Consider the following 26,319-nt stretch of genomic DNA (forward strand, 5'->3'; position numbering starts at 1 on the left):
TCAATTCTCTTCAGCCTTTGCGACTCTCCAGCAATACAAATTCTATTTAAAAAGATTCCAAACTCATTACTTTTACATTAAAACTCTTTAAAAGTGGTCAATATTGAGCTGCATTCGTTTGAAATCAGCCAGTTTACACTACACATCAATCAAGATATTTTATGAATTAATCAATGTTCTTTGAACAATCAATAAGTTTATATAATTCTCAATTTTAAAAAGTCTGGCATTAGACTTTCTGGGGGTTCTGAATATAATTTGAACAAAATTTTAAAACTGCAATCAGTTCTCCAAGATTAAAACAGATGAATAATTTGCAAATTCCTCCTGTGATAACTTGCTAATCTGCTGTTCACTACAGACCAATGAGGCCTTCAGCTTGGCCAATTGGATGTGAAAGGGTCCGTGTTGACTGCAACTACACAATAGTAAGAACAAACAGACCTGATGTTCATTGCCCAGGATGGTCGTACACCAGCTATAAGTATCTCATCCGAGTGACTGGGTTTGTTTGGGACGCAGAAACTGGAGTGATTGGCGTACCAGGATTTAAACAAAGTGACTTTGCACAACAGTTGGTCCCCTCAAACGTCAAGCGACAGGAAGAGATCCTCAACACTAGAAGCCCAGCTCAGCTGAACAGCATTAGGAAACAACAAAGACGGCTGAAAGCAAAATTAAGTGGTAAAAACAAGAGGAAACAATTGTAGAAGCTTTATCGAGAAAACAAATGATGAATTTTACATAGTAGTTTGAGAATTGCTCCAGGTATCTACAATAATTGTATATCAAACATGATTATGGATATTTAATAGATCTAAACTGGCACTAATGTATTTAAGACACTATGTTGAGGCAGCCTAGATTTTGGCATTAACCAGAATTTGAAAATCCATAAATTCTGGAGACCGTGAAATACAGAAAATGCATAGCTGACCAAAAACGTACAACAACTTGCATTTATATAGCGCCTTTAATGTAATAAAATATCCAAAGGCGTTTCACAGGAGCGTTATCAAACTAAATTTGACCCCGAGCCACATAAGGAGATATTGGGACAGGCTCACCAAAAGCTTGGTCAAGGAGGTAGGTCTTAGAGGTGAGAGAGGTTAGGGAGGGAATTCCAGACCTTAGAGCCTAGGCAGCTGAAGGCACGGTCACCGATGGTGGAGCAATTTAAAATCGGGGATGCGCAAGAGACAGGAATTGGAGGAGCGCAGTGATCTCAGAGAGTTGTAGGGCTGAAGGAGGTTACAGAGATAGGGAGGGGCGAGGCCATGGAGGGATTTGAAAACAAGGATGAGAATTGTAAAATCAAGTCATTCCGGACCAGTAGCCAATGTAGGTCAGTGAGCACGTGTGATGGGAGAATGGGACTTGGTGTGAGTTAGGATACAGGCAGCAGATTTTTGGATGAGCTCAAGTTTATGGACGGTGGAAGATGGGAGGCCAGCCAGGAGAGCATTGGAATAGTTGAGTCTAAAGTTAACAAAGGATGAGGGTTTCAGCAGCAGGTGAGCTGAGGCAGGGTCGGAGACGGGTGATGTTACGGAGGTGGAAGTAGGCAGTCTTGGTGATGGAGCAGATATGTGGTCAGAAACTCATCTCAGGGTCAAATAGGACGCCAAGGTTGCGAACGGTCTGGTTCAGCCTCAGACAGTGGCCAGAGGGATGGCAGCGGTGGCTAGGGAACGGAGTTTGCTACGGGGACCAAAGAAATTTTTGCTCATCCAGTTCTGGATGTCGGACAAGCAGTATGACAAATGAGAGACAGTGAAGGGGTCAAGAGAGGTAGTGGTAAGGTAGAGCTGGGTGTCGTCAGCCTACATGTCGAATTTGACGTATTTTCGGATGATGTCGCTGAGGGGCAGCATGTAGATGAGAAATAGGAGGGGGCCAAGGATAGATCCTTAGGGGACTCCAGAGATAACAGTACAGGAGCAGGAAGAGAAGCCACTGCAGGTGATAGATAGATTAATGCATTGAGTGGGGATTACAATTAGAATCAAACAAGAGTTCAGATGATGGCCAATCCAAAACATTCACTCATCTTTCAGATGCTGACTGACCTGCTGTGCATTTTCTCTTTTTATGCCTGTAATGTTACAATAGGGGATCGATGTTCTGAGATGGCACTGGAAATTCAAGTTCACACTCCTGATCCCTCCAAACAACATCTTTGTAAGCTGCCGTCGATTCATATTACTACCACCATTTTTTGATAACTTAAATTGGCTGTCCATTTATGAATAGTAGAATTACTATTGACAAAGCAACATTTGTGCCTTATTTTCTTTAGTGCTGAATGATACAGATTCAGTCCCATCAATTCTACTGTGCAAGTTATTAACCCTGTCCAACTCAAGGATTTAGACTAGACCAGACCAATACCCATTTGAATTGTACAGGTAATTTAGCCCTTTACAGGAAAGACCTTTCAACTTTCAAGAACATGCACATTTGTTCAATGAACTTCTGCAGAAAGCTTCAATACAACAAAGTATATTAAAAACAGCTATATATGTGTGTGATTTGAATTAAGTTTAGAAATAGCAGTCTTATATTTTGGTGGGGACCGGCTACTGCACTTCTCAAAGGGTAACATATCTGATCCAGCCATAGTTTACCACTAACCTGCAGTATGGGCAGTCGGAGAAGATTAGTGACTGTACCATAAACTTAAGTCATAATGTTTGCTCTGGAAAATCTAAGGCAGTACAGTAGTTCTTATATTGCATTTGGTGTGACCTGTAATCATATAGTACAACTCTGTACCTGTTATCTTTGAAGTCAAATTATACATGTTCTTATATAAACGATGGGGCTTCAGACTTGGAATAGACCAAAAGCTAGTCTGTAGCCAAAATTTAATTTTAAAAAATTAAGTCTTTTTAACTATTAATAGCCATTTAAAATGTAGATTATTTGATTACTAAATACTTATTTACAGTTCATTTTATTAGTGGGTTTATTTTCAGATATGCAAATTCTAAGATTGGAGACTGGTTAATGTGTGCCAATTATTTTAATCTTTTACTTCACTGAATATTTGCACAGCTTGTTTAATTCTGAGCTGGATTTAATATTAGATGCATTGTTCAACATCTAATGAATAGCTGATCAGTTATTTCACTCTTCAGAACTTCCCTGAATTCTGTGTGAAAGATAAATGTTGGCTGAGATAAATCAGAAGTGTAAAAACAGACATCGGCCAAAGAGCAGCTGCATGTCACTTATGTATACCTTGATTGTACAATAAATAGTACTTTGTTTAAAAAGTTGGTGGTGAAACAGTAATGTTTGACATTTGGAACACTGAGTTTTCTGTTCAGTAATTTTTTTTTTTTTAAGTACTGAACATGTACATGGAAAATTTGTACCTAAAGCATATTTATGGAATGTTGGGACAAAAAAAAATAGCATGCATGCAGGTGCACAAGCTGAACATGTTCTCTTATGGAAAGCTATCCCAGTAGTATAACCAAAATAGGGAGAAGTGGAGCGGAGGAATCTCAAAGTAAACTGATTTTGTGAATCAAAGAGGTGCTAGAGTATCAGTATCTGGTTCTGGATTGGTGTGCATGAAACGACTCTTAATACCGATGAGGTATTTGTACAGTTATGCAAGAGTATTACAATACACAGTCACATGATTTTTTTTAAAGTGCTAAATATAAAACCCAAACAAAATCAATTAGCGATCTTTTAATCTTAAGATCCAACAATTTGCATTTATAGAGCACCTTTTCATGGAGAAAAGTATATTGAGGAACATCCAAGGTGTAATCAGGAGGGCTAAACCAAAGAAGGTGATTTTGGGAGGGGTGACCAAAAGATTAGTCAAAGACATGGGTTTTAAGGAGGAGAGGCAGAGGGATTTAATGAGGAAATGCCAGAGCGTGAGGCCTAGCCAACTGAAGGTACATTTGCCAATGGTGGGAATGGGAGAGTAGTTGGGCTGTTTGGTGCTGTGGCAGGGATGGAAACCCAATTACAGCGATTCAGATTTAGAGTTGCTGGAACAGATTTGGGAGGTGATAACACATTCAAGAAAGAGGTTGGAGATGGGTGGTAGTTTGCAAGAACAGAGGGGGTTGAGGTTTTTTTTGAAGGGGGGGGGGGGGTGGTGGTGGGTGGTGATGGCAGATTTGAAAAGGGTGGGGAAGGGGGGGGGGGGGGGAAGAGACAGTACCTGAGGCGAGGTAACCATTTACCATGTCAGCTAACATTGGGGGGGGGGCTAGGAAGGAAAGTATTCGGCAGTTTAGTGGGAATAGGGTCATAATAGCAGGAGGCATCTTTGATATAGAAAGTATTCCAGGGCACTTTTTTTTTTTGGGGGGGGGGGTAATTGAGGGAAGGGAAAAGAGGGAAAGTTTGGAGATTTGACTAAAAGCTCAAAGGAGATGACTTTAAGACAACTTTTAAAAACGTAAAAAGTATATAGACAACAGGGTTTGTGAAGGAATTGCAGTCACACCAACACAACTGAAGGTTCCTCCACCAATGGTAGGGAAAGGGAGGGGTGCACAGAAGGCTAGCGTCAGAGGACTGAAGGGTGCAGAAGGGAATGGAAAGAGGAGGCCATAGAAATTCAAAGATAAGATTAACAATTTTAAATTCAATGCATTGGGGACAGGGAACTATTGTAGGTTGGCAAAGGCAGCAATGATGGGCAAACAGCACTTGGTGTGAGACAGGATATTGTTGAAGAAATGTCCCAACAACTGCCTTAAATATATCCTCAATTCAGTAAATAGATTCAGTCGTCAGACTGAATGCTAGGAAAGGGAAGGGCTAATGCTAACTAAACTATGACTGTTTATAGAAACAAAACATTCTTTACCAGGGATAAAAGACAATCCATGAAGACCAGAGGCTCAGAGACAGCTAAGATGGAAATAAATGTTGGAAAGAAATTGTTATGCCACTGTTTACACAAATGCCAAGTAGTTTCTAGGTCCCCTGCCACAGACAGGCCAGCAGCCCCTTTCGTTGGCTAGCCACGTTCAGGTATGCAATAGCAACTCAACTGGCACTGATCTAATTTTTCCTCCTCAGACTGAGTACAGAGAGGAACAGATGAATTTAAACCTGCATCTTCTCCATTCTACAGTACCAAAATGCAGTTTTATCCAGCAAAAAGAACTATTAAATATTGCAAAAGTTTCATTAAAGCAAAGTTCAATTTTTAAAAAAAAATCTAAGACCAACAACTTTATTTCAAGTTAATTATAGCAGCATACTAAAGAAAGTTGTCCATTAGATACAAAGAAACATTGCACTTAATATTTCAAAAACATAAGCATAACATGCAATAGTGACTTTTATGTACAGTTTACATTGCACAATACAGCAAGATGCATAAGATGTATAAGTAAACAAGTTTATGTTGAATTTGTAAAAAATAAACTTTAAAAGCCCTAGACATCAAAGAAACGACTGGTCTGACTCCCATGGTATTTACAAATCCCCAAGAGTGCTGTACAAATTTCACTGTTCACTATCAAGTACAACTTATTTTGCAGTTTATTAGCCATACTTGCCATCAACAAAAAGTTAGCCTGTAAGTTCAACTGGCAGTTCTCTACTGCAAAGCAGTTCCCACTGTCTAGCAAGCAATGCAATCAGCTTCTCACGACTTTCAGGACTGGCTACAAAGAGACACCACTGAACTTCACTGCTGGTGTTGCATTGATTTCTCCTACTTGCAGAGGAGGCATTAAATGGATGTTCAAAATGGTCAAGCATCATGTTACTCAAGAGGTCACGGTTCTGCACATCATCAAACACAAATGTGATGGCCTGTGGATAGGTCTGATAACCCATTAGCACACGATCCAGATCGCGGATCCTCCTGGCATCAGTTAATTGGTATTTGTCCCTCTGTGGAGGCTCTTTTGCAAATTCTGGCAATGGATAGCTGACATAATCTTCTTCAAATAGAAGCATGTCATAGCTAGTCAAAATTAAGGTTTTAGGCTGCAAGGAACTTTTGCTAGCATGCGAAGAGCTCTCCAGAGACTTTACTTGAAATGCCAGAACATACAAGAGGATGTTGGAGGTCTGGAGATTATTTGGTTCCTGTATGTTCTCTGCTACTATAAAAGTCAGGTCACCAACTTCTTCTTCACTCGGATAAATGAACTTCACTCTACTAGAGTGGACAATTTCATAATTTTCCATTTGACCTGTTCAGAAAAGATGCACATGGGTTAAAAATAGTCTTTGGCATATTAACATTTTTTGAATGAACTGAATTGCAAACAAACATTTTTATTTTATTTGGAGGCAACATTGCTAATACGGTCAGCAAACAACAGTATCTATAACCAGGCCCTAGGGTTAAGTTCTGATTTGTCATCTGGCTCTGGAGGTTTTCGTTAAGCTATTTTTGCTGTTGTGACCACAGTGAATCATCAAGATAGTTGGAGTTAAATGTGAACAATAGTGCTGTGGATACAAAGCAAGATTTTTTTTAAAAAGGGGTGCGCCAAGGTGGTGTCCAAGTGCAGCGAGTTGGAGCGCAACACATGAAATCAGAGTGCAGGTTCAATCTTTAATCGGTGATGACAATGAACAGAAGCCGCACACAGACAAGGAGGAGAAAAAAAAAATGCATCATTGGGCGTGCTTCTGCACTTCCTAGCTGTTGGTTCAAGGGCAGTACTGGTGGGAGTAGGTTGGTCGCAAGATTTTGTGGCTTAGAGAGGCCACAAGGGAGAATGAACTTGAAAAACAATCTAAACTGATCATTTACATATGAAAACAAAATCCTTTTTGTGCATAAGCAGCGGAGGGAGTTGATAGGCTGCCCATCCAGTTAGTAAATAGTACTTAGTAAAAGCTACAAACATTTAATCCCCAAAATATATTGAGAATTGTGAATCAACAGTGGCAAACTTATTGAACAGTCAATTATCTTCATGTTTCAGCGTTCAATTTCATTTACATGATCTTTATCAGTACCACTGAAATGCATGGAAACTGGCAGCATATAGCAGTCAGAAAAGTTGCATCAAGAGTATCAGACTATTTGAATGTAGTTTTGAAGGTTTTGGCAATGATCATAAACTAGTTTTACACAGGCAGTATTAAATACTATGGCAGGCTAAGACACCATTTCATTAGATATTTCATATAATAAATTTTGGTTGCACATCACTGTTTTCCTTCTTCTAAACATCCTTGCACTAAAATATACTATGATGTGGAGATGCCGGTGATGGACTGGGGTGGACAAATGTAAGGAATCTTACACCACCAGGTTATAGTCCAACAAATTTATTTTAAAATCACAAGCTTTCGGAGATTATCCCCTTCGTCAGGTGAATGAGTGAAAAGGTTCTCAAATCGCATATCTTATACTAGGCTGGGACAGCATCACGCCAATCAAAAGGTGTCGTTGTTATTCAAACAGGCCAGTCACGGAGAACAGCACGTCCCAGTACACTGGATATACATTCTGTCTGTCTGTGTAATTGACACAAAGAAACCCAAATGGCAGAGAGAGAGAGAGAGAGAGAGAGAATATTAAAAACATAACTTTTTCCCCTTTTTGCTGGTGGGGTTACGTGTAGCGTGACATGAACCCAAGATCCCGGTTGAGGCCGTCCTCATGGGTGCGGAACTTGGCTATCAACTTCTGCTCGACGATTTTGCGTTGTCGTGTGTCTCGAAGGCCACCTTGGAGAACGCTGACCCGAAGATCGGTGGCTGAATGTCCTTGACTGCTAAAGTGTTCCCCGACTGGGAGGGAACCCTCCTGTCTGGCGATTGTTGCGCGGTGTCAGTTCATCCGTTGTCGCGGTGTCTGCATGGTCTCGCCAATGTACCATGCTCCGGGGCATCCTTTCCTGCAACGTATGAGGTAGACAACGTTGGCCGAGTCACAGGAGTATGAACCATGTACCTGGTGGGTGGTGTCCTCTCGTGTGATGGCGGTATCCGTGTCGATGATCTGGCATGTCTTGCAGAGGTTGCCGTGGCAGGGTTGTGTGGTGTCGTGGACGCTGTTCTCCTGAAAACTGGGTAACTTGCTGCGAACGATGGTCTGTTTGAGGTTGGGTGGCTGTTTAAAGGCGAGTAGTGGAGGCGTGGGGACGGCCTTAGCGAGGTGTTCGTCGTCATCGATGACATGTTGAAGGCTGCGGAGAACATGGTGTCGTTTCTCCGCTCCGGGGAAGTACTGGACGACGAAGGGTACTCTGTTGGTTGCGTCCCGTGTTTGTCTTCTGAGGAGGTCTATGCGATTCTTCGCTGTGGCCCGTCGGAACTGTCGATCGACAAGTCGAACGTCATATCCCGTTCTTATGAGGGCGTCTTTCAGCGTCTGTAGGTGTCCATCGCGTTCCTCCACGTCTGAGCAGATCCTGTGTATTCGTAGGGCCTGTCCATAGGGGATGGCCTCTTTGACGTGGTTGGGGTGGAAGCTGGAAAAGTGGAGCATCGTGAGGTTGTCCGTGGGCTTGCGGTAGAGTGAGGTGCTGAGGTGCCCGTCTTTGATGCAGATTTGTGTGTCCAAGAAAGAAAGAGATTCTGAGGAGTAGTCCATAGTGAGTTTGATGGTGGGATGGAACTTGTTGATGTTATCGTGTAGTCTCTTCAGTGATTCTTCGCCGTGGGTCCATAGGAAGAAAATGTCGTCGATGTATCTGGTGTATAGCGTTGGTTGGAGGTCTTGTGCAGTGAAGAAGTCATGCTCGAACTTGTGCATGAAAATGTTGGCGTATTGGGGTGCGAATTTGGTCCTCATGGCTGTTCCGTGTGTTTGGGTAAAGAACTGGTTATCGAAGGTGAAGACATTGTGATCCAGGATGAAGCGGATGAGTTGTAGGATGGCGTCTGGAGATTGGCTGTTGTTGGTGTTGAGTACTGAGGCTGTTGCAGCGATGCAGTCATCGTGGGGGATACTGGTGTAGAGTGCCGAGACGTCCATCGTGGTGAGAAGTGTTCCTGGTTCAACTGGTCCGTGGGTGCTGAGTTTTTGTAGGAAGTCTGTAGTGTCGCGACAGAAGCTGGGGGTTCCCTGTACGATGGATTTCAGGATGCCCTCAACAGACAGGAGGGTTCCCTCCCAGTCGGGGAACACTTCAGCAGTCAAGGACATTCAGCCACCGATCTTCGGGTAAGCGTTCTCCAAGGCGGCCTTCGAGATACACGACAACGCAAAATTGTCGAGCAGAAGTTGATAGCCAAGTTCCGCACCCATGAGGACGGCCTCAACCAGGATCTTGGGTTCATGTCACGCTACACGTAACCCCACCAGCAAAAAGGGGGAAAAAAAGTTATGTTTTTAATATTCTCTCTCTCTCTGCCATTTGGGTTTCTTTCTGTGTGTGTAATTGACACAATGTATATCCAGTGTACTGGGACGTGCTGTTCTCCGTGACTGGCCTGTTTGAATAACAGCGACACCTTTTGATTGGTGCGATGCTGTCCCAGCCTAGTACAAGATATGCGATTTGAGAACCTTTTCACTCATTCACCTGACGAAGGGGATAATCTCCGAAAGCTTGTGATTTTAAAATAAATTTGTTGGACTATAACCTGGTGATGTAAGATTCCTAAAATATACTAGAAATAATACAAGAGAAAACAAAAGGCAGATTTCAGGCATAACACAGCTGCAGAACTTCAATTAATCTACTACAAAAAGTAAATTGCCCAAAACTTTATAGCCCTGTCCACATTACCTGTACTTTTCTTTCCAAATTCTGTATAGAAATCTAGCTCTACTGGCTCTGGTGAAGGTGTTCGTTCCAATAAAGATAATACAGCCATTAACTGCTGCATAAAGATATGCGTGTTATAGCTGTCCCTGGTCAGGCAAGCAACCAGGTGTTCAGCAGAGGAACCTAGATCAAAAGTTAAAAAGCCACATTAAAAATATTTTCTTTTAAAAAAAAGTATTGTACAAATGCTTCATCTAGGAGGAAACTACATTGAGTTTGCCTAAATATCTAACAAGAATATATCTTTCCTCCATATTAAAGAGTATTTTTGCCAATAGTGAAGTCTTTATTAGTAGACATTCTTAACTTGTTTGCAAACACCTACAGTCAGCATTCTTGTGATGACAAAGCACATCTATGAAGTATTAACTTTTGTGTACATAGCACTGATCTTTGACAATTCAAATTCTTCACAAGGACTAAGCTCGGTAGATTTTTTCATGGGGAACAATTTTGTAGCTCTACACCTAAACGGAATTTGACAATGGAAAGTGCATTAACTGGGGACCCATTCTACCCTGCAAAAAACATACCAAGATCACTGGCAGCCAACTTCCATTCCATCACACTCTCCAGCCCCAAAAAAGGCTGCAGAGTGAAAAGTCATAGGCATTGGAGAGGGTGCAGAGGAGATTTACCAGAATGGTACCAGGAATGAGGGACTTCAGTTATGTGAAGAGACTGGAGAAGCTAGGATTGTTCTCCTTAGAACAAGGAAAGTTAAGGGGAGATTTAATAGAAGTGTTCAAAATTCTGAAGGATTTTGATAGAGTAGATAGGGAGAAATTGTTTCCATTGGCAGGATGGTCGATAACTAGAGGACACAAATTTAAGATATATGGCAAAAGAACGGTGCGGGGGGGGGGGGGGGGGGGGGGGGGGAGAGGAAAGAGAAGAGATGAGGAGAAATATTTTTACACAGCAAGTTGTTATGATCTGGTATGTATTACTCAAAAGGGCAGGGGAGGCAGATTCAATTGTAACTTTCAAAAGGGAATTGGATATATATTTGAGAAGGAACATTTTTCAGGGCTATGGGGAGAGGGCAAAGGTATAGGACCAATTAGACAGCTCTTTGAAAGAGCCAGCACAGGCACGATGGGCCGAATGGCCTCCTTCTGTGCTGTAAAATTCTATGATTCATCAAGAATAGCAAAATAAAGGAAACTAATTTGCACTGCTGTAATTTCTCTATTGTTGCCAGTTGATCAATGGACTGGACTTCTGTTGCAAAAAAATCTCCTAGTTCTTAACACAACATATCAATATTAAAACAATGGGTACATAATGAATTGTTGTCATTAATGTCAATGTTTTGCCAAGATCACGGCTAAAATGTGAATAGATTTTGAAGTTTACTGCTATTGCACAGTTATAAAAAGGAGCAACACAAAAAGTAGACATTTTCTAAATGCTTGGGAAACTGTTAGCTACTTAAAGAAAGTTAGAAGTGATGACTCACCAGTGATACGAAAATATTGATCAAAAAGACCCACGTGCACAGACTGCAGATCATTTAATTTTAGGACAAAGCAGAAGGACAGCAGCAGATTGGTCTGTGCACAGTCAGAAGACAGCATCTCAGTCCAACATCCTAATAAAATTTATGAAAACAGGCCATCAGATGTTACTGTGAGCTTAATGTAGTTTAAGACTTTAATGTGATTCATATATACACAGTTATTTACTCTATGTTACCAAGTTAATCTGTGTGTCCAGAGAGATGTTCAAGAATTAATATTAAAACTTTTACTCCCGTTAGTTATTGACACTATTGATGTGAAGATATCCACTTTCAGCTGAAGTTTGCAGAATACATGCATGTCCAGGATGGTTTTTACAGCTAATCTTTTGCTTTAAGAAGGATAAGGGAAAAAACAAAATACAATGTCAAAGCTGAGCCTGTAAATATTTTATTAAATTTATATTTGATCCACAAGTGATTACATGGGGAGGGAGCAACTAGTTGAACCAGTTACTGAGCCCAAAAGTACAAGACTAAGTCAAACTCATTTACAGCAGAAGCACCCAAGTATTACTGTAGGTATTTAATCCTTTACACCGTTCTCATAAGTAAAAATTTCCATCCTAGTAACCCCAACAGATGTTGAAGTTAAATGCATAATTCCTCTTTACATTACATTTTACCAGACATCAATATCTGAGATTCAATCCTTGGTCCACGCTGAGTTAGCCAAGCTCAACTACTGTAGCATTAGTGATGCTACAATTGATTTTAGCAGACCTGGGTTAGGGAGGGGAATGTCAGAGTTCTTGCTCCAAGTACTTTGAACCCCGTTGGAAGTACATGGATTTCAAGTGGAGGGGAGGGGGGTGGAATTGGCCTCAGCTTTGATCCTACACCCTACCCTTCCCCCCCCCCCGCAGCAAAACGCTGCACAACACTCACTGTCAAGGCTCCCAAATGAAGAATAGTCACTAGGGCCAGGTACTTCAGGAGAGGAGGGAGAAGAGAAATTAACTGTGCTCAACAGCTTCAATTTAGGACACTAAGAAAATAGTAAAACTCTTAAATACTGAATATTTCTCTGTCTGCCCCCCTCATCCATTGCTACTAAGAACCCTGTTCTATTTCAATAGCTTACTTCTGTAATTACAGAACAGGGTTAATTTTTAATAATTTTTTTTTAAATTCCCTTCATTTAGTAAATCAATCATTCTGAATCTATGTCCCCTTGTTACCAATTCAACAACCAATGGAAAACACTTACTATTTATCCTCTCAAAACCCTTCATAATTTGGAAAACCTCATCAGATTCCCCCTCAATCTTCTGTTCCAGTTAAAAAAGCCCCAATTTTGCAAGACTTCTAACTACAACCTCTAATTATAGCAACTCTGCACTGGACCCATTTCACGTCTCTATCATTCTTTCCATAACACGGTGCCCAGAATAACATCCAATACTCTTGTTTTGTACAAATTCAACGTTTATATTCAATGCTTCTAGATATAATTTGCTTTTTGTTTTACGCTTGTTATCCAACCTTCAAAGTTCTGTGTATCTGTGCCCCCTAGATCTCTCTTCCTCCAATCTTACCATTTAGATAAGATTTTATTTCAGAGTTCTTTTCTCCACATTCCCAAAAATGTACTACTTCACATTTCTCTCCATTGAACTAAATCAGTCACTTACCCGCCCACTGTCTGTCCTCCTGCTATCGCCTCTATTCTTTCTCACAATTTGCCATACCTTCTAGTTTGCTATCAGCATTCCTCTTGGTCCAGTGTCTTTTATTTACATAAATTTAGGGGGGGGGGGGGTGGGGGGGGGGGAAGAAAGGAGGTCCCGGCAGATTGCTAGGGTACACTAATACTCACATCCTGCCATTCAGAACATTTATTTACCCCTATTGTGTTTTCTGCTTCCTAGCCATCTCCATCCAAGTAGCTAAATTCCCTTTAGCACCATGTGCCTTAATTTTCATTAAAAATCTCATGCAGCACGTCAAACTCTTGACAGTTTACACACACGCACACCCCCATCATATTCCCTTTAATTATACTGAATTTTGAGGAAATTAGATTATTGAAGCATAAACAGCATTTTATAAATCATTACTGATGTTCTTGATTAGCCCATGCCAACAGTCCCACTTAGCCTATACCTTTCTACGTGTTGGCTAATTTAATCCCATATTATGGACTCCAAAAGTTTACGCACAACCAAGACATGGCTACCTGGCCTACAATTTCCCGATTTATCCATTTCTTGAACAGCAAGGTAACATTTTCTATCATCCAATCCTTTGGCACAATTCTTGTTTCCAAAAATTGTTGGAAAATTTTGGTTGGTGCCTCCACTATCACCTCCTCAACCAATAATGCATAAATGTCTGGTGACTTGTTTTTCCAACTTTTAGTTCCATTAACTTTAACACCGTTTCCTTTGACTATTTGGGGTAGAAATTGGACCTACCTGCACCAAGGATGCCTGAAAAATGTCTGACCCAATCAGGTTGGGTCATTTTTCAGGCATCACTCTCAGCAACCTAAAACAGGTGCTAGGCTCCTCACACATGTAAATGAAGTGCCTAATGCCTATTTCAGAGCCCCCTGGCAGAAATTGCTTTATGATTAGCGGAGCATGAGCAAGGCCTGCTCTGTTCAGGATTCTTCAGCAGCCACTGCAGCCTAAGCAACAGATGCCAGCAAAAGGTAAAAAAATTGTTTAAAAATGATTCCTGTGGAGCAGAGGGGCAAGGAGTGCTCCCCAGACTTTACAGAATCCCAATCATATCCCTCCCACCCCACACTCCCGCTACAGGGACTTACCTTTAGACTTCAAGTGGCTCAAAACGGCCATGCTGCCTGAGGAAGCACGACAGGCGCCAGCAGCTCGCCTAGATAATCTCATGAGGCCCAAGGCTCAATTTCGGTTGGGGGGCTTGAAACCAGGCCCAGACAAATTTCTACCCCTTTATCTCGAGCAGCTCTCCCATACCCTCCAAGTAATCCACTTTCACCTTCCTCTGTAAAAACTGTGGCGAGATACTTATACAATATACTTACACAGATTCCCTCAATCTCAACCACAAGACAGAGATCATAGAATCTTATAGCACAGGAGGCGGCCATTGTGTCTGTGCCAGCTCTTTGAAAGATATCAAATTAGTCCCACTCCCCAACTCTTTCCTCATAGCCCTAAAAAATGTTCCTTTTCAAGTATATATCCAATTCCCTTTTGAAAGTTACTACTGAATCTGCTTCCAATGCTCTTTCAGGCAGTGCATTCCAGATCTCCCTTCAACAAGATGAAGGGAGCCAAGTGGTCCCACCCTTTTTTGACTATCCTTTTACTTAAATGCTCCTTATTTAATAATATTCTAATTATAGCACAATGTTCCAAATATTAAACAATGCAACTAGCACTTGCAAAACATAGGAATTGAAATTAAGAAAATTGCCTCTACACAAGGGCAAGTGATACTTAAGCAAACACAAATAAATTATCCCTACCGGTTTGATCAGCAAGCTGAACAATGGCATCATCCAACACAAAATACAATGCTTTGGTAGACAGCATTATGCACGCAGTCACTTCAAGCTCAGAACATTTGTAAAATATGACTGAAGACCAAGTCAGATGCCTTAGCTCCTCATTTTCAACCTGTAAAAGCACAAGTGAACAATGTTGGTGCCAGAGAGGACAGACAGAAAATAAGTGTGAAGAGAAAATACATGCCCAATTTTGCTTCAGCTATCAATCAGCAACTCAGTTAGAAAATTTGAAGTCATCACTACTACACAAGTATTCCATATCTAACTTTGCTACAGGCTGAAATAAACATGCAGAATAACTTTAATATCAAGTGATCTATTACATATATGTTCCATTCTTGCACAGCTTAATTATTTACATGAGTTCAAACACCTATGTGATTTATATTTTTGCTTGGGGTAGTTTTAAAACTATTGCTCATTTTTGATATTTAATTCAATTATCTGACCAGCAATCCCTATATTACTTAATTACTTAAGCAAAACTATAAAATCACATAGGTGTTTGAACTCATGTAAATAATTAAGCTGTGCAAGAATAGAACATATATGCAAAATACAAAAAGTTTTTTAAAAGTTTCAGTGCAGGTCCAGCAACATTAATTGATGAAACATAAATATTCAATATATTGAGTAGTATGCAAAACATCAACTGCTGGCAAAAACAAGACTGTTCAGTTATAGTCCAGGAGGCCATTTAACTCCACTCATACTTCTCATCAACCAATTTTCTAGTTAAGCAGAATCTGATAATAGAACATCACTTATAGCAGAATCACCGAGAGGAGGAGCATTTGAGTCAAGAGAAAACAGTACAAAACATGTGTATCAGCATGCAATGTGGACTTATGCACACTCAGAGGCTCATTCTAAAAATAATGTAACCATGAATTTGACAAAAGCAATTCATGTATTAAATTTAGTGAGTCGGATAAATGGTTCCAAAGTTACAAATCTGAAAATTTACTATACAGTCGGACAAGATGGCAGGATAAACAATTCTCAGCACATCCATTTAACAACCAGAGATTGAAATGACAGGAATGATTTCATGAAGTATAATATATATCTTAAATAATTTCTAAAATTACACTGGTGACAAATCTGTTAAGGTGTGGGTTAGGCAGTTCTCAACATACATTCATTCAAAAGGAAAATCAGTGGCATGAATATTCCCAAAACAGTTGAACTGGTGGAAATTCTAATGCCTAGAATTATTCCCATGTGTGGCTATAGTCCTGCCCCACAAGAAAGGAACCCCAGGCCATCAAGATTACCACAGCTGTCCCAGAGGTCTGCCACCATTATATTGTCTATCTGCTCTCATCTCTGGTGACTTTAGCAAAGAGGAAGTAAGATAAATATACACACCACCTTGTAAAAGAATTACCTCAGCCACACTGTTGTGAAAATATTCTACAATAGCTCTTCCTTTCAAACCTGCCAGGTGCCAGAGAGATGGAGAGACAGAAAGATAAGAAGGGCACTGGTTTTCTTCAGTTAATTTCTGCAGCAGTGCCTCTGAAGGATACAGCAGAGAAAGGCTCAGCTCCGGTCTGAGTTTTGGCTGGTCACTATATAAAAAAAATGCAAACAAACTGTATATATGCTCCAGGACAATGGAATTAACACAATAAAAATACTGGGGAGAGAAAATAATGGAAAAGCGTTTTCTAAAAACTTTTACAATGCATGTGCAACGGAAAACTAGTTTTCCAACTACTTTGGTACTCTAACTACTTGCTGCCCTGAATTTGCTATTTACTTAATTTTTATACGGTTATACAAAAGTAATTATGTTACCATTCTTCCACAAATGGATTTTTCAGGAAGATCCTTCTTACATTTAAGCACAATCCTTGGTTTTGTATCTAGAGATATGGAATATAAAAGCAAGGTGGCAATTCAAACTTGTACAAGAGCCTGGTTAGACCACAGTTGGAATATGCTGTAGAGTCTTGGCCATCCCCTTATAAGGCTATAAATGCATGGACAAGGCACAGCACTGATTCCCTAGATCTTACCAGGGTTGCCAGGATATAGTTATGCACACGGACTTACGTCTGGGCCACCCGCCCACCCACGCCCTGACGAGGGCTGAGGAGGTTATTGGGTAACCTAATGGAAATCAAGATTATGAAGGGTTATATGGTAAATAGTGCTAGATTGTTTCCACTGGTCAGCAAGATGGCAACAAGTGGCCACAAATTTAAGATAAATCGTAAGTATTAATGGGGATGTTCGGAAAAATTTCTTTACACTGAGGGTTACTGGAATTCTTGGTCACAAACTGTCGTTGAAGAAGTGACCAAAAGTCCTTTAAAAAGAGAATTATAGAGTATGGGAGTGGGGAGAATGGGATCAGACTTGATAGCTCATGTGGAGGGGGAAAAAAGTGGCAAATGGACCAAATCCTCATTTCTGTGTTATAATAGTTTATGATTCTAAGTAAAAATACAAAGTTTCTAGCTATTCTGTGGGTACAAAAAAAGTCATGTAAAGTTTTCAGAAACAATTTTCATGGACTATTCATGTGTCTTATTGCTTTTATGGTCATCTGCACCTATTATCTTGGAGGACCTAGTTAAAATCTTACATTTAATCATGTACCTTTTACATTATGTGTTGCAAATATTGGGCAAAAGTAAACTAATACTTGAAAACCAAGATAGCCTTCTCCTACCAAGGAGAAATTTTAATACATAAATACAAGCAGTATGAGGATTAAGCTTGATGCTTACAGTACTCTTCACTGTCGTACCATTTTTAAGAAATGGACGCACTGTTATATCATATTAGCTGCCTGAATAAACGGGCAACACTGAAACCAAGAGACTCTGATTAATGGAGGACAGATGAGCAAAGTCAATGTTTCCAAACTAGAGGCACCAACTGCATAGGACGGCAGAGGCCTCTATGTAATATAGATTCCATTTATCAATTACTAGGTCAACAACCAGATACAGATCATTCTGGTGTAAGTTTCATTTGCTACTTTAACACTTGCTGGCAAAAAGTCTCATACACTTGTGAAAGTTTCATCCACAATTCAAAAGGTTAAAGTCCTGTATGAAAATACAATTTTATGCATTGAATTTCATACTTCACCTTGAGCCTGAACAGTCCCCACCAGCCACAAATATCAAAACTCAGGTTTAATGGGTTTTGTCTGTCATCAAGGCCGAAAGACTGAGTGCCAGGCAAAAAGTGAGGCATTCCATTCCTTTGGCAGAATGACACTGTCTCACAACCCACACTTTACCAATCATACAACTGCATCAACAGCAGTCAAGAGATCCACAGGACAGCCAATGCTGCCTTGCTATCTGCAAATAAATGTACAACTACAGGGCCGGGGTGGGGGAGGGAGGGAAGGAAATGGTTTATTTCAAACACATCTACTTTAGATCTTTTCCTTTATGAAATGCACCTTAGGATTAGACTACCAACCATGTATTGTTATTACCTTTTGGTTTCTGAAGAGTGACTGATGGTATCTGTGGAATATTTTGCCAAGCAGCTGTGATCTGGGGAACTTCTGTGCACAACAATCGATTTGACACCCTGAAGGCTGGCTCTCAGTTGACTGAACAGTCGTAGAAAGTGGAACTTGTCATGAGGCAGCACAAAAACTGCTGTTGTAAGTTGGTATGCAATCAAGAATTCAAGTACATGGCCATCCCAAAATGCAACTGTTTCAACAGTATGAGATTCTTGCTTTGGGTTTAAAAGCAACGTGGCCAGCGGAATTCGGTTCAACTTAAATGGAAATCTTGCGCCCTCCTCTTCAGGATTAGGATACCTTTTTGCTGCTGCACAGAAATCCACCCTTACAAAATAAAGGTACTGGGTTGTCAAAAACAGCAGACAAGGTATGTATACAGGTTTAGGATTCTCTTCACTCTCAGGTAGAATTTCTGAACAAACTTCAGAATGTGGGGAGTTCTTAGATTTTGATTCTGTGCCATTGATCACTTCAGTGCATATAACAGAAGGATTTAACACTTCTAACTGTTCCTGAGGCGTGAGGTTATCTCGGATCAGAACATATGCGGCAAAACTACCTTTAATTTCCGTGTCATTTAGTGGGAGCTGCTGATACTGCAAAAGCTGAAGGATGAAGTCTTTTGTAAGTGGCCCTTCATAATCAAGCCTTGGCAAACTTGAAATAGATACAGACTGTTTATGCACAACAGTCTTTAAACACGAGTAGAAATCTTTGAGATTCTGGGAATCGGAGATAAAGAAGAAACAACTGTGGGTTTTCATCTTCATTAAAAGACACATTTCTGGCACTTCAAAGTTCACTTCCAAAATTTCTGAACAGGGAAAATAGAGTACCAGCTGCATCTGAGAAATAACACTTTGCATATTCCCCAAGAGTTCATGTTGAGGAATCTGAAATACAGCTACAACACTGTCAGTCAACACAATGCAAGATGCAAATAATCTTAGTCTTTTATTCACCTGAATACAAAGAGTCCACAGTACCTTCAATACCTTACTGGTCTCAGCTTCTACATTTGCAGAAACACTAGCAAGATCGATGTTTGAACTACATCCCAAAATATTGTCACCTTGATCTAGTCCCATTTCAAAATATCCAGCTTCATTATTGAAGACCTCAGGATGGTCAACAGAGTTTCCTTGGAAGTCAAATAAGGTCTCAGTGGTTTGCAGTTTCAAAGCAGCTTGGTTAATCATTCCAGACAAATGTGCAGCAAAGTCATGATTACTGGCAGTGTATGACACACAGGAGAAAGGCAGCACAAGTGTCATTGTAGGATCATGTAATGAGTTCGGCACATCAGCCTGGGCAATTGCATTTGCAGGACCAAACCTTTTTGGGGAGACAAATGGTTTAAATCTGAGTCAGTGAAAACTACACAAATGCTATAAATGGGGAAAAGATTTAGAAATAAAGCCCACATTTAGATCACAATTCAGTAATTAACTCAGACTACTACGTAGTAGTTAAATGCAAAGAATGAATTGGCAGACTGCAGTGCTGCAAAAATTCTTCAGTAGCTCAATTGTATATAGCGCCAGTGTTGTATAATGGACTTCACAATATTTGGTCATACTAGCCTTACTCTGAATACTTGATTCAATTCTGTGTTTTTAAAAAAAACACTAACTTGGCATTGATAAATATACACAAATACTGAAGATGCTGTACTTTTGCACAAGCAGTCCAAAGTAAGCAAACTGTGTTGCTAAGATATAGTACAGTTACACATGTAAATGCATGTTAAAATTTAAGTAAAATAAGAAACCGAGCAGCCTGGCAGTACAGCACGATGTACCAGTTAGCATTACATTCCCTAAGTGACTAAAAATACCCAACTCAGCCTAACTATTATTACAGGCAAAGGACAGAAACGAGCAGAGGCCAGAAAAGCACTTCTAGAATCAGACTTATACAGCACAGAAGGACACCATTCAGCCCATCGTGCCTATGCCAGTTCCTTAAAAGAGCTATCCAATTAGTCTTACTTCCCTGCTCTTTCCCCATAGCCCAGTGAACTTTTCCCCCCTTCAAGTACTTATCCAATTCCCTTTTGCAAGTTATTACTGAATCTGCTTCCACCACCCTTTCAGGCAGTGCGTTCCAGATCATAATAACATGCTGCGTAAAAAAAATGTTTTTCTCACGTCGCCTCTGGTTCTTTTGTCAATTACCTTAAATCTATGTCCTCTGGTTATCGACCGTCCTGCCAGTGGAAACAATTTCTCTTTATCTACTCTATCAAAACCCTTCATAATTTTGAACAGCTCTATTAAATCTACCCTTAACCTTCCCTGCTTTAAGGAGAACAATCCCAGCTTGTCTAGTCTCTTCATGTAACTGAAGTCTTTCATCCCTGGTATCATTCTAGTAAAGCTCATCTGCACCCTCTCCAAGGCCTTGACATCCTTCCTAAAGTTTAGTGCCCAGAATTAGCCACAATACTCCAGCTGGGGCCCAAACAGTGCTTAATAAAGGTTCAGCATAACTTCCTTGCTTTTTTACTCTATGCCTCCATTTATATGAGCATACGAAATTGACGGGCAGGAAAAGACCAGCTGATCAATCAAGCCTGCCCCACACAATGATGGCCGGACCATCATGGCTAAACACTTCTTCCCTCCCCCAACTTCCCACCTTCACACCCACCCCCGCAGCCATGTAATCGCCTGGGAGAGGCAAAAAAACAGAAAAAACCCAGGGCCAAATAAAGGAAAAAATATTCTCTAAAATTCCTCTCCGACTCCCTCAGACAATCAAAACCAGTCCACGAGATCACATGGACCAAGTGTTATCTATAAAAGACTTACCTTCTATATGATATAAAGCCAAGGATCCCATTAATAGCCTTCTCTACTGTCAATTTGCTGAACAAAGTAGGCCTAGAAAGAGGCTGTTTGCCTGTACTTATGATGAATCCAACAAATTGACAGACCATGTCTCCTAGAGATCACTGTCACAAAAGGACAAAATTAACTCTCACTTGGAGAAGCACGAGTTAATAAGGGACAGCCAGCATGGATTTGTCAAAGGCAAATTGTGTCTGACTAACCTGATTGAATTCTTTGATGAAGTAACAGAGGGTTGATGAAGGTAGTATAGTAGATGTTGTCTATATGGACTTTCAAAAGACATTTGATAAAGTATCACATAGCAGACTTATTCGGAAAATAGAAGCACATGGTATTAAAGGGACGGTGGTAACTTGGGTACGTAATTGTCTATGAGATAGGAGGCAGAGAGTAGTGGTGAATGGATGCTTTTCTGACTGGAGTACAGTGGGGTCCCCCAGGAGTCAGTATTAGGACCATTGCTTCTGCTGATGAGGGACTTCAGTTATGTGAAGAGATTGAAGAAGCTGGGGTTGTTCTCTTTACAGCAGAGAAGGTTAAGGAGAGACCTAATAGAGGTATTCAAAATTATGAGGGGTTTTGAAAGAGCAGATAGGGAGAACTGTTTCCTCTGGCAAGTGCGATGGTAATCAGAGGTCACAGATTTAAAATAATTGGCAAAAGAACTAGAGGGGAAATGAGGGGAAATGTTCACACAGAGGGTTGTTAAAATCTGGAATGCACTACCAGAAAAAGTGGTGGAAGCAGATTCCATAGGCAATTGGACATGTACTTGAAGAGGACTAATTTGCAGGGTTATGGGGAGAAAGCTGGATTGTGAGACTAAATTGGACAGCTCTTTCAAAAAGCTGGCACAGGCATGACAGGCCAAGTGGCCTCCTTCTGTGCTGTAAGACTCTATGATTCTTTGTCAAATGTGTAAAAGAAATTTGAAAAGTTCTAAAGTTAAAATTTCAAACAAAACAATCTACCCACTTTTGAGATATAGGAAGTAAATCACTCCTATCCACTACAATATATTGATGTATACAGCAGCACAGCAATGCCATACCTTGTACGTGTGCAGTCAGGATGTTCCTCAAGTGATTCCTTTACTGATTTTAACTCCTGATTTGCAACCTAAAATAAAATTCAAAGAGCTGAAAATCAAATCTGATTTTAAAATTTGGATTTCAATTTTTAAAAAACTAGTTGCATTTACTGTTATCCCCAACCAGTCCTCCCTGCTCTTTTCACTTCATCCCATGCGTTATTCTCCATTGATTGGAGCCAAGCTATTCTGAGAGAGGTTCTCTCCCCACATGGGGAAGTAAAGTGCAGACATGGATTGGTGTACTCCAGTGATGTACTGAACTAGTGTGCCAAACAAGCCAATCCTTCAGTCATGTGATTCCAAAGCTTTCTACTGCCAATTTTGATAAGGTGCTGGAAAGGAGGGCAATTAATAGAATTAAGGCACACTGTATTAAAGGGAACGTGGCAACCTTGGTACAAAGTTGGTTATAAAACATAAGTATTATAAATAGGAACAGAGGATCAAAGCAAACAGATAATGTTGAGTTGATATAAATTACTGATTAAGCTCAGTTCAAATACTGTGTCCAGTTTTGGGCACCCTACTTTAGGAAAGATATCACGATCATGGAAAGGGTGCAGAAGAGATCGCCAAGATACCAGGGATGAGAGGTTTCAGTTATAAAGAGTAGCGAAACTGGGGCTCTTTTCAATAGGGCAGAGAAGATTAAGGGGAGATCTGACAGGCATTCAGAATTGATATGGGCTTTGATACAGTAAACAGGGAGAAACTATTTCTACTATTTAGCAATCTGTAACTAGAAGACATTAATTGGAAGATCAGCAGCAAATGAACAAAAGGAAAGGCTAAGAGCTTGTTTTTTTTTAAATGCAGAGGATTGTTAGGATATGGAATGACTTACCAAAAACAATGGTACAACAACTTTTAAAAGGGAAGAGGATAAATATTTGAAAGGGTGTGGGGTAAAGGGCAGGGTAATAGAAGTGGTTAGCTCTTCCAGAGAGCCTGCACAGGTACAATAGGTCAAATGTCCTCCTTTGGACTGAAATTCTATGATTCTAATTTTAAATCTTTGCAATTCCTAGATTAGTTGATGTAGTTCTTATGTAGTCATAGCCTAATCCCAAATATTTAATGCACGTCATTCCACAGCAATGGTGCACTTGACTTATGGTGAAATTTATGCTGGGCCATATTTTAGATTGTAGAAACCCAGTAGTAATAGTTATATAGTACTACAATTTGAACAAAAGGTTTTAGTTAAATTTTACTGCATGCACATCACTGGGGGAGGTTTGAAATGAGTCAAAACAAATAAAATTGCTCACCACTAATGGTTTTGAGCAGGTTGGACTGAGACAAGAGCTATTTATATGCACAATTACTGTAATCATGTAAAAAGAAAGTGAAATATGACCCACTGGCACAGCAAATTGCTATACCACGGTAGGGCACTGGCTCACTGCCAGGATTTCTTGTCCTTAATGGACCTTCAAGAAAGGTGCTAAGCAAAGGACTATGCTGCTCCAAAGATGGAAGGAATGAAGAGAAAACAAAATTGACCAGTTAGTGTTCACTCTTGGAACATAGGAACATGAGTAGGCCATTCACCATCTCTAGATTGTTCCACCATTCAATTAGATCATAGCTGATCTGTATCTTAACTCCATCTACCCACCTTGATTCCGTATCCCTTAATACCCTTGCCTAACAAAAATGTATCAATCTTTTGAAATTTTCAATTGACCTAGCCTCAACAGCTTTTTGGGGCGAGTGTTTCAGATTTCCACTACCTTTTCTGTCATCACCCCTGAAGGCCTACCTCTAATTTTAAGGTTATACCCCCTTGTTCTGGACCCCATCATAGGAAATAATTTTTCTCTATCTACCCCATCAAATCTTAAAACACCTCAATTATATCACCCTTAATCTTCCATTCTCGAGGGAATACAAGCCTAATCTAGGGAACCAGTCCTCATAATTTAACCCCAGTATCATTCTGGTGAATCTGCACTGCACCCCATCCAAGACCAATATATTCTTCCTGAGGTGCAGGGATTTAATGAGGAATTAACAGATAGAAGACGTACATTTAACCAGCATTTCCACTGCACAAAGCAACGATATTAAAAAAATAACAGTCAAAATTATTACAGCACCTTTCAATTTCTAGCAATCAACTTAGAAATGGACACAGGAACATTACCTTTCTCTTGGTTTCATACACATTTGCTGTGTCACAGCATCTCTGGGTAATTGTAGAAGTCATAGGAGTCAAACTGTCATGTTGATGTACATTGCTGACTAGGGCTGATTTTGTACTTATTTCTGCAATAAGAGTGAAAATCTGGAATTATTCACTAATGGCAAAATTGGAATCACAGGTTGGATGCATGGCCAATAAGCATCAATGTTTCCTTTTATTATTTTACTGGAAGGCTTATCTTGGCTGCTCCACTGCATTCTGAATGGTACTTAAAATATAATTAATGAGCTTGGTCACATTATCTTCAAGAGTTGGCAACACAAAGCTAACATTTTAAGTTTTACTAGCTTATGCAAAAATAGCAATAATGTCCTGTAGCCTTTACAGGCCTGCAGGAATATTCTGTGTAGTAGGCAATTCAAATGCATTAAAAAAATGACTTTAATCTTGGAGATATAATTTAAAACTGGAATGAGAGCTCCACCAATGGCTCTGCACGTTTATCCCGGGCAGTTGTACCATACAGTTTAACAATTGCCACTGGGCCAGCAAGAACAAAAATTTTTTTTTAAAAAGCTACAAGGGCTCCCCATCTTGATAGCTATCTGAGGAGCACTGCTGAAGTGCACATGTAGATATCAACCAAAAACAGGATCATGCTCAACTGTGACACCCCTGAAATAAATAGCCTACCAACACTCACTGTTAAAGTACACGTGTGAATAATGGCCATTCAAGCAAGTTACCAGAGGATGCTATCACCTGTGGAACCCCATACCCCAGCAGAGAGTAAAACACCTTTTGAAGGGTGGTGGGAGGGAAGGGGGCAAGGATGAAAAATAACCATTAAAGTAGAATAAATTGCATCATTTCTTCCTTCACCTGAAGAGTTTGAATCGCAAAATTCTCAGCAAGAAAGTCACTGCATCAAACTGAGGAAGCATGAAGTCAGGTTTCCCCCTCCCCTCTTCCTCATCAGAAGGGAGCACTTTATAAATCCATAAGATGGCTTCCAAGTTTAAGATCTAAACTCATGCTCTCTGACTGGGAGGCTGGGGGGGGGGGGGGTTGGAAATAGCGCAGTGTGCCAAGAATAGGGGTTTAGTACTACATTGACCGCATTTAAAAATATTTGACTTGAGACATTTTCTTGATCTCAATTTAAAACTGAATTAAAATATAATCAAAAAGCAAAATTTTCTTAAAGCATAATGATGAAAACTCATACTTAAAAACAAAACAATAAAAAAACATATACAAATTCTATACACGGGAGGGGAGAAAAGAAGGTGGAAGCAAGGAACAAACGATTAAACACTAATAACTTCTGCTATATACTAACGATCCAATACTAGTACAGGAATTTACGGCATGACGGATAGCCCACATAAGGAAAATCTTAGAAACAATCACTTTCAGTTTACTTTTTTTTTAAAATGCACACGGTAATGCAAACACAGTAATCCAGAAAAACATTTCATCAGAACATTTTATCCCAATTTATGGCCAGTTATATATTTTTTTAAAACCAACAAACCAGTTTGTGACAATCGCCACTTCTCCAAATAACAATGTTAGACCAGAAAATGAAGCAGCATTAATACTCAGTTATAATCCTCAAAATCTATGACTGGATGACACACAAATGTGCTCATAATGTGTAATATTACATGGAACACAGGACAAACCACATGTGTATAAGATAGAGCCAAAGACCTGAATCTGAAACTGAATTGGTCAGAAAGCCATCAAAAAGGGATTTTGATTCTGTTCCTTCCAGGCTGAGCTTTATATTAAAAGAGAGACCAATAGCATATAAAGTGCTGAAAATATTCAAGAGTCAGTATTTTTTCTAATACAATATGCCTCAGATAGTCAAAAGGACACACACCAATGGAATTGAGCAGCTGTATTTTGGGAGATATACACTGTGAACTGTTCGACTATTATAGACAATTGCTT

The 26,319-nt window shown here is 40.0% G+C and overlaps 1 protein-coding gene across 6 annotated transcripts in view; it reads right to left on the bottom strand.

Annotated features, from left to right (window-relative positions):
* Nucleotides 1-5,193: 5,193 nt before the first annotated feature.
* Nucleotides 5,194-26,319, bottom strand: part of nisch (nischarin) — a 48,674-nt gene continuing 27,548 nt past the window's right edge. For 3 of the 6 annotated variants that reach the window (XM_067998612.1, XM_067998610.1, XM_067998611.1), the window contains 8 exons: nt 24,358-24,479; nt 22,167-22,234; nt 18,222-19,595; nt 16,146-16,329; nt 14,714-14,864; nt 11,197-11,328; nt 9,696-9,857; nt 5,194-6,191 (listed from right to left, as the gene is read on the bottom strand). In XM_067998612.1, coding sequence (XP_067854713.1) covers nt 5,560-6,191; nt 9,696-9,857; nt 11,197-11,328; nt 14,714-14,864; nt 16,146-16,329; nt 18,222-19,595; nt 22,167-22,234; nt 24,358-24,479 — 2,825 coding nt within the window. In that variant the 3' untranslated portion in view covers nt 5,194-5,559. Of the gene's footprint in view, nt 6,192-9,695; nt 9,858-11,196; nt 11,329-14,713; nt 14,865-16,145; nt 16,330-18,221; nt 19,596-22,166; nt 22,235-24,357; nt 24,480-26,319 lie in introns of those variants that run through there. The other 3 variants (XM_067998613.1, XM_067998614.1, XM_067998615.1) reach the window with 3 other exon arrangements.

This window comes from Heptranchias perlo, chromosome 17 (genome assembly GCF_035084215.1).
Source record: "Heptranchias perlo isolate sHepPer1 chromosome 17, sHepPer1.hap1, whole genome shotgun sequence".
Taxonomy (NCBI): domain Eukaryota; kingdom Metazoa; phylum Chordata; class Chondrichthyes; order Hexanchiformes; family Hexanchidae; genus Heptranchias; species Heptranchias perlo.